Source organism: Pongo pygmaeus, chromosome 21, assembly GCF_028885625.2.
Source record: "Pongo pygmaeus isolate AG05252 chromosome 21, NHGRI_mPonPyg2-v2.0_pri, whole genome shotgun sequence".
NCBI lineage: Eukaryota > Metazoa > Chordata > Mammalia > Primates > Hominidae > Pongo > Pongo pygmaeus.
Window position 1 is genome coordinate 47,603,046 of NC_072394.2, and position 9,609 is coordinate 47,612,654.

Below are 9,609 nucleotides of genomic sequence, written 5' to 3' on the forward strand. Positions count from 1 at the left end.
CGTCTCAAAAAAAAAAAAACTATCAGATCTCATCAGACTTACTATCATTAGAATAGCATGGGAAAGACCTGACCATGCTATTTAATTACCAAGATTTAATTACCTCCCACTGGATCCCTCCCATAACATGTTGGAATTGTGGGAGCTACAATTCAAGATGAAATTTGGGTGGGGACACAGGCAAACCATATCACAGATTTTCACGAGATAATCAGGGACTGAAATATCCAGTGGGAGCTGATCTGGATGTGCTAGTATGGAGTATGGGTATCACAGAATAGAGAGGATATTCACATCCTATGGGATATATGAGGTACTGAATGGTGATATTTCCCATACCTCATGAAAACAGCTCAAGCTACTTACATGGCTGGATTGAGAATTTGCTGCTTCAAGATTCTGGCTGTAGCAAGACTGTAGAACCACAGTTATTTTACTGCAAGATATCCATTTGAAATGTATTTATGCCACCAAGGACCAGGAAGGTGAAATGCTACACTTGGCGCCATAAAACTATTGTCTGAGCTTGTTTTTCGGAAAAATCCATATCTGGATGATATGACTGAGTCATCAGCAGTGCCTGGCTGGCTGTGTTGTAATAGGTCAGATGTAACTTAAGCCCCAAAGTTCTTAGGACAGCCATAAATTAGTCTGAAGGTGGCTGAGATAAGGCAAGGGTGCTTGTTGCCCCCAGATTAGAATCAAGGGCAACAAAACTGCCTAGAAATTGGAAACCCAGGAGAAGTTTTAGGCTAGAGACAGGCAGCAATACTTTGTGACAATTTTACTAACAGAAAAATAAGGAAGATACAGAATCATGTTTATCAAACTTGAGGATTTATAAGAAATATCTGTATGCTTCTTTAGTTTATTTTTATTATTATTTATGTATTTTTGAGACAAGGTCTCGCTCTGTTGCCCAGGCTGGAGTGCAGTGGCTCAGTCACAGCTGACTGCAGCCTTGGAGTGGGCTCAAGCGATCCTCCCATCTCAGCCTCCTAAGTAGCTGGGACTATAGGTGTGCACCACCACACCTGGCTAATTTTTTTTTCCCCCATAGAGATGGGATCTCACTATTTGCCCAGGCTGGTCTGGAGTTCCTGGGCTCAAGCAATCCTCCCACCTTGGTCTCCCAGAGTGCTGGGGTTCAGGCATGAGCCACCATGCCCAGCGTGAATAGCTTCTTCAAAATGCAAAATCCTGTGCCTCACCTCCCAGGGAGTCTTACTAAGTAGCTTTGGATTGGGGCTCAGGAATCTGTATTTTTAGCAAGTGATTCTGATACAGGTGATCCATAGGTCATACACTGAGAAACATTGAGTCTGGAAAGACTTCTGAGATCATCTAGTCAGCCCTGTCTTACAAATGGGGAAATTAAGGTCCAAGGAGGAGAAGGGGCTTGCCCAAAGTTGCAGAATAAGTTGCAAAGTCAGTGCAGCTCCACTAACTTATATTTCTTCATTTTGCAATTTATTCTTCATCCTAGTGGCTAGATGAAAAGCAAGTCTACCCTCCTAATTCCCGGCTCCCCTTCTTTCACACTATTTTTTATTTTCTTTTTTCCAGAGCACCTTCTAATATAAAAATAATTTACTAATTTACTGTGTTTATTGCTATTTTCCTTGCTTCATTAAAATGTAAGCTTCACAAGGGCACTGATTTTTGTTTGTTTGTTTGTTTGTTTTCACTAAAGTAGCCTATGTGCCTCGAATAGCACCTGAGCCATAGTAGGTGTTCAATGAGTATTTATAAATGGATGGGTGAAAAATATTTTGTTAAACTGTACATAAGTTAACAGGTATTATGTACCAGCCCTTAGGCATTAGCACAAAATAGAGTAGAATATTTTCTTTTTCACATGTTTGATTCTAGCTTGAATTAGAGGTTACAGAAACAGCTTATTTATGGAAGATTAATTAGAGACTTACCAATCATATGTACAATAAGAATAAGAATAGCAACAATAACAACAGTGATAACTTCCATTTATGGAATATTTACTATCTGCCCATCACATACCATATGAAGTTCTGAGCTAAGACCGTCAGACCATTATCTCATGTAAGTCTTAGTACCGCCCCAGGGTGGAGGAACGAAATAGTATTGTCTGTTTTCCAAAGGAGGAAACCGAGGCTCAAGAGGTGAAATTACTGTTTAAGGTTACATAGCCAGTACAGATTTAGGACCTGTGATCCCAAAGATTACATTCTTAACTACCAGTTACATTCAGTAGTAGGCTTGGGGAATTCTCTCTTTGCAGAAGGAATTGAAAATGCCAAAGACTAGGCAAGCATTGCTATTAGGGGTGTCCTTGGGCCAAGAACACCAACCTCTAAGGTAGTATAAAACCACAGGCTGGAAAGATGCATTTTTTTTTTTTCAGCCCGACTTTCCAGCATTTACCCACACTCTCAAGTCTTCCATTCTCACATTACAAAGAACCTTTCGTCTTGAACTATTAGGGTTTTCTCACTTCTCAGACACCCTCCCTGAAGCAGGCCAAGGAAAATTCCTGTGGTGACAGGCCATTTCTAGGGAGGCCACTGTAGCACTTCACACTTGCTCTCACCCCACCCACTCAAGGAAGGGTAGACAGACAGAGGGCCCTTCACCCAGCTCCTATACTACTTTCCTGTGGAGACCTCAGGAAGGGGCCAAGGATCATGATTTTCTAAATGTGGGCACAACAGACCTCTTGTAAGACTCTGAGTTCTTGAAACACTGTACCTATTAAACTGGTTGTGAGCACACAGAATGAAGTATCACCACCCACTGTGGATAATGTCAGCATTCATTCCCACCCCTGACAGCCAAGATTGGCCAGGCTTGGAATCATTGAACACTCCACACATATGGCAGCAGAGCCCCTTGCCCCACAGCTGCAGACACAGGTTGAACACTGGTACACTCCTGGGCTTTTATGAAGAGAGGCTTATAACACCCATCGCCATCTTTACACACACAGTGCAGCAGGTACTGTGCTGAGAACTTTACAGCCGTGATCTCATTTAATTCTTATAATACATGTGATGAGGCACTGCTGTCTGACTTCTGGAGATGGGGAAGGCCTGGAGAGATTGGTAACTTGACAGAGTCTCATGGCATCTGCAACAGGCAGAACCACATTTTAAACAAAGATTGAGTTAGTTCTAAAACCTGTGCTTTGCTAGTCTGCTGTTCTGCAACACTGGTTAAGAGCATAGACTCTAGAGCCACGCTGCCTGGGTTTGAGTCTTGACTCTGCCACTTACTAGTTGGGAGACATCGGGCAGGTTACTTAGCTACCCTCCTCCTTGGGCTGTTCATCTGTAACATAGCGATAATAATGTCCTTGTAGCATGGGTTGCTGTGAGGATTAAAGGAATCCATACATGTAAAGCACTCAGTGTCTGGTGCATAGAAAACACTGAATGCCAGCCATTATTATTAATTTATATATCAACTCATTGTTTTTCTCTGGATGATAGAAATTTGAGGTTTTTCTAACTACCCACCCTTACCCCAACCCCTGCCAAGGGTTGCGTCTGTATTCCCAAGGGGCTTAGAGTGTTACCTGGTATATAGTAGCCTCAAGTAAATGCTGGTGATGATAATAGGGCAGTGCTAAGACATTGGGGGTGTGGGAAGGCAGGGTTAGGGGATGGCATCTGCGCCTCATCAGCATCTATCCTCCATGGTGTCGTATCCTGAAAGTGGGAAAGATGCTGTCCAGATAGATGCTTATCTTGTGGACAGAACAAGAACGGGGAGGCAACCATTATTTCACATACAGCAAGTTACTGTTATTTTAATGCCCTAACAATGAATCTATATTTAATTAATTTAAAAGATAGGGGAGGTAAGAGTATTATTCACTAAGTTCTTGGTCAAGGCACATTAAATCAAAGCGGTTAGCACTTAGATCTCTTCCAGGGATAAATTATCTCAGACAAGCTTCAAGGTATGCCATTCTTTGGAATGAATTGTCACTTTCCAACCACCACCACCCAACCTGTGATCTGACCACAGTGTCTTCCTCCTGTCTCCCTTCCCTCTGGGTGCCTGGGAAGGCTGGGCTTCTCCACTGTTCTGCCACTGACTTAAGCTTTGTCGTGACTATACTTTCCACTTCTCTTCTAGCTTAAGAGTTGGACAGTGGAGGACCTTCAGAAGAGGCTCTTGGCCCTGGACCCCATGATGGAGCAGGAGATTGAAGAGATCCGGCAGAAGTACCAGTCCAAGCGGCAGCCCATCCTGGATGCCATTGAGGCTAAGAAGAGACGGCAACAAAACTTCTGAGCAAGGCCAGGCTGTGAGGGCCCCAGCTCCACCCAGGCTTTGGGTGAATTCTGGATGGCTTGCCTCACGTTTGTTAGCCAGCACTTCTGCTCTGTCGTCTCTCCACAGCACCTTTGTGAACTCAGGAATGTGCGCCAGTGGGAAGGGCTCTCTTGACAGTCAGCGTGCCATCTGGATGTGTGTATGTACATTGGTCAGGTATATTATTTCAAAGGATTTATATTGGCGCTTTTAACTCAGAGTTTTAAACCCCAGGAACAGAGACTCCTAGTTGAGTGATAGCTGGGAAAGTTTTACATTGTCTGTTTTTCTTCTCCCAATAACTTTCAATTGTTCTTTCTGGAAGACTTTTAAAAAATATATAAATATGCATATATATATATATAAATTATAAATAGATTCCCCACGCAGTGTGGTGGCATCTCTGTACAGGTACAGTTTTAAACGGTTTGCCTCTTTTCTGTAAGATTATGGTACTGTGGAACATGAGGGCAGAGGACACCGGGAGGCTGTTAGGGGGTCACTGAATCCCAGGAGCCAACCTCCCCCTTTGCAGGGCTGCATTTAAAAATTAGGTTTGGGACAGTTCTTTAACCATGGTTTCAGCCTTGTGTGGTCATCACTGGCTTCTGGAGCTATTGGTGATGTCCAAGGGAAAGCTTTGAGTGTTTATGTTTACTCTTTGAGTCCCAGGAGAAGCCTGGCACCCTCTTTGCAAATTGGCCTTTGCTCTTTCAATGCCTTTCATCCATCTCCACTCTCTCAACTGCCTAGAGTCACAGCACAGATACTGCCCAGTGCCTTAAGAGGAGACATGATCCACTGAGGGGATAGGTCTACCAGGAACTCTTAGCAAACACGGGGCTGTGTTCAGTCCACAAAGGAAAAGCATTTTCGAAGCTCTCATTGTTCATGTAAAAATCATACACATGGCATTTTGCTCCACATTCCTTACACACAGGGGTAGAGGGGATTGCTTTTGTGACCCACATTCAAATATGTGACTGTTTTCTTTTCTCTTTTACTGCTAAGCAGCCTGGAAAGGATAAATGAATATTAGACTAAGATTTGTTCTCCAGGAGGCTCAATCTGAACACACAGAATGTCAGAGCTGGAAGGGACTATAGAGATCATCTGGTCTGACCCGCTTGTACGGATGATCCGAAAACTGAGGTGTAGAGAGGGGAATGGCCAAAATCACAAAGCAAGTTAGCGTAAGAGCTGGGACTAGAATTCAGGGTCCTCACTCCCAGGCCACCGAACCATGCAGCCCCTTCTTTGGGGGAAGAGACCTGTGTCAGTCTTGGTTAATTGTTCCAGGGAACCTTGCTAACAGAAACTTGCTCTTGCCTTGGCTCTTCAGTAGATGACCTGGCTGTAAAGAGATTCCCTGGACGAGCCAGATCATTCAGTTTCAGCGAGTCCTTGAGCTCCGCAACATCTGCCAGATATAGGAGACAGGCACCCATGGAGGCAGGTTTCGGGCCTGAAGCAGATCAGAGGGCTTTGCAAAAGACAGCATAGAGCCATCTTCCTGCAACTTTACCTCTTTCCCTCAGATGGGGAGCCATGACTGGGTTGTACCTCAGGATACTGTAATTTGATTCCATAATTGCTTTTGCTCCTGAAACCTGGGAATCAATGGAAAGGCAGGGAATGTGCCTCTTCTGTGGCCAGATTCTGTTATTTGCAATTAAAGCAAGTTTTTAAAAAACGCAAGAGGCAGCTGTTAGTCTTCAGGGCTTGGCCACTGAAATAACTATGTGGCAGATATGGAAAACACAGGACAATTTGAGGAGCTTGCTGGAATAATAAATGACAGCTACCATTTGTTGAGCACCTATTATATATCAGGCACTGAGCTGGGTAGGCTCGAAACTTCACAATAACCCTGTGACTTAACTACTTTATCTCCATTTTGTAGTTGAAGAAATAAGTTCAGAGAGAAAGATTCCTTCCCAAGGTCATGCAGCTAGTAAATGATAGAATCAGGATTCATAGCATCACTATAGGGGGTCAGTATTTACACAAAAAAGGAAAGTCACAAGCCTGTTTAAAATGAAGTGACCACCTTTTCTTGCATAGACTAAATAACTCTAACTAGCATTTTTAGGTTGGAAAGACAGCTGAATTAGTAGTTAAGTCTGATAGCCAAGTAAGTTTTAAAAACCAAAGCATCCAGGATGCACACCCCTGCACCATTTGCTGTACGAATTAATAGTTCTGTCTCTCTCTCTCTTTCTTTTTTCTTTTTCTTTTTTGAGACGGATTTTCGCTCTTGTCGCCCAGGCTGGAGTACAATGGCACAATCATGGCTCACTGCAACCTCCGCCTCCCGGGTTCAAGCGATTCTCCTGCTGGGATTACAGCATGTGCCACCATGCCTGGATTATTTTTTTGTATTTGTAGTAGAGACGGGGTTTCACCATGTCAGTCAGGCTGGTCTTGAACTCCTGACCTCAGGTGATCCACCCGCCTCGGCCTCCCACACTGCTGGGATTACAGGCATGAGCCACCGCTCCTGGCCTCTCTTTCTTTTTTAAACAAAGAACTTTGCACTTGGCCAGAGAGGAGGAGAAAGCCCATTTTCTCCCTTCCTAAGCTAGATCCAAATAAAAGAAAGTTCAGTTTTCTCCCATTTTCTCCCATAACTATTCTTGGGTCATGAAGTTTGATCTGGAGTTTGTTTTGTTTCAGGCATGTGTGCACCCAGCTTGCTGGTCCAATAAAGTCTATTGCTTACCAGTCTAGCATGATGGAGCCTTTTGGCCAGAAGTCAATTTGTTTTGGATCAGAGAAATTTCCTGACAAGGTATATTTGTTTTCTAGTGACAGAAAGGCAAAGGAGCGAGTCCTAGTTTTTGTTGTTGTTGTTGAATACTAAATTTAAGATATATCAGCTTGCTTTCAATGAGCCTTGGGCTTCCGTCATTACTTGAGCATTTGCAACTCAAGCTTCCAGAGAAATTTGAGGTCCTCGCTTGTTCTCTGCCTTCAAGAAACAATGACCTGATTCTGTCTTTAAAAAAAAAATCTCAGAATTCTTTTTTTGTTTGTTTTTTTTTTTTGAGACGGAGTCTCACTCTGTCGCCCAGGCTGGAGTACAGTGGCGCCATCTCGGCTCACTGCAACCTCCGCCTCCCAGGTTCAAGCAATTCTCCTGCCTCAGCCTCCCAGGTAGCTGGCACTACAGGCGCTGCACCACCACGCCTGGCTAATTTTTGTATTTTTAGTAGAGACAGGGTTTCACCATATTAGCCAGGCGGGTCTTGAACTCCTGACCTTGTGATCCACCTGCCTCGGCCTCCCAAAGTGCTGGGATTACAGGCGTGAGCCACCTTGCCTGGCCAAAAATCTCAGAATTCTTTAAGACTATTTTAATTGCTCCATCTGTAATTCTGAGGCACATTCCTTTTTTTTTTTTTTTTTTTTTTTTTCCTTTTTTGTCCCTTTCCCCAAGCCACCAATTGGATGGATGAATGTTTGACGGGGAAGAGGAAGGGTGGGAGGATGCATGGATGAGTGGATGAGTGGATCGATAGACGTATTGATAAATAGACAGAACCAGTCATCTGAAGCAACTTAAGAATTGTAACCTTGACTCCTTGAGACTGTAGATTTCAATCCAGGAAACATTTATTTAGCACCTGCCAGATGCCAGAAATTTATACCATTTAAAACTCAGTAAGTCTTTTCAATATCAGGAATGAGAGAAGTGACATCGTGATACATCCTATGGGTATTAAAAAGCCAATAGAATATTATGAATAATTTTATGCTAATAAATTTAACAACTTCAACATCATAAACAAATTCCTTGAAAAATAAAAAGTACCAAAATTCATTCAAGAAGAAATAGATACCAGCCTGAGCAACATGGCAAAATCCCATCTCTACAAAACACCAAAAAAAAAAATTAGTCGGGCATGGTGGTGCACACCTGACCAGGCTGAAGTGGGAGGATCACCTGAGCCCAGGGAGATCAAGGCTGCAGTGAGCCATGGTCTCACCACTGCTCTCTAGCCTGGGTGACAGAATGAGACCCTGTCTCAAACAAAAAAAAAGAAGAAGAAGTAGATAATCTGAATAGCCCTATATCTGTAGAAACTTAATAGTGCTGGGAGATATAGGTATTATTATCCTCATTTTACAGATGTGAAAATTGAGGCTCAGAGAGGTAAAGTCTATTGCTCAAGGTCATGTGGCTAGAATATGGCAGAGCCAGGATTCAGATCCAGGTCTTCTGATTCTTATTCCAGTGTCCTTTCTAGCATACCATGTTGCCTCTAAAGATTGCAGCTCCTTATTTACTAGAAAATTGTTCCTGCCCAATCTACATCTCCACCTCACCCCATATTTTCTTAAGCACTATGTTTGTGTTTTTATCAGTATTATATTCATTGTCTTTGGAATATATGTTCTTGTTTGTGTTTGGAAAAAAAATCTCTTTTACCAGCTTGCACTCGGACCAACTTGGAAAAAAAAAGCTTAAATGCTGTTGCTATGTACAGTTTAAAAATGTGAAGTTTGTAGCTTTAACTTTTTGTAAGAAAATCTAATAACACTGGCTTAAGTGCTGACTTGAAATGCTATTTTGTAAGGTTTGGATGTAAGTAATCAATTGAGGTCAGCAGTTTGTATAAGACATAGCTTCCTCCATTGCCCCCACTCCTTTTCTTTTTTTTTTTTTCAAGTTTGAGATGCTTCCTGTGTTTTTATGTTAGAATTGTTGTTCTTCTTTTCTTCTTCCTATACCTCACCACGTTTGTTTTAAATAAACTGTCCTTTGGACCACAAACCCTTATTAATGAGAACCTCCATATATAGCCTGGATAATGGTGTTGTGAACAATCTTTGTGACATTGACTCTGTGGTGTGTTTATTCTAAGATTCAAAGCTGGGGAGAGGTTGGTAAACTTTTGTTGGGCTTCTATTGTGTGCCAGGGTACTGAGCTAGTTATCAGGAATATAATAAAGATGAACCAGGCACAGTTTTTGCAGGGCATTTGGGGAGTTAGCCAAGCACAAAAACACACAACATTGAACATACCATGGTAGAAGAAGGTACAGGGCCTGTGGATACACAGAAGAGGGAGTGACGGTTCTCCTGGGATGTCCAAGGAAACTCTTCTAGAGGAGATAATATACCTTGAAACTTTAAAAATGAAGAAGAGATGGCTAGATTAATAAAGAGTAGGAAGTGAGGGAGAGAAGACATCCTGGACAGAAGAGCCCGCCTGTATAAAGCCTCTAGTGTGAGATGATCACCTTGGAATCCTTCATCCTCATCTGCTGCTGCATGAAGCCAGGCCAGATGTGGCCCAGCATTCA

General features: G+C 42.8%; 1 protein-coding gene across 7 annotated transcripts in view; it reads left to right on the plus strand.

The window, feature by feature from the left end:
* STK4 (serine/threonine kinase 4) overlaps positions 1-9,140 on the plus strand; it is a 113,222-nt gene extending 104,082 nt beyond the window's left edge. For 6 of the 7 annotated variants that reach the window (XM_054466795.2, XM_063659029.1, XM_054466799.2 and 3 more), the window contains one exon: positions 4,120-9,140. In XM_054466795.2, coding sequence (XP_054322770.1) covers positions 4,120-4,278 — 159 coding nt within the window. In that variant the 3' untranslated portion in view covers positions 4,279-9,140. The remainder of the gene's footprint in view (positions 1-4,119) is intronic. The other variant, XM_054466800.2, reaches the window with a different exon arrangement.
* The last annotated feature ends 469 nt before the right edge of the window (positions 9,141-9,609 follow it).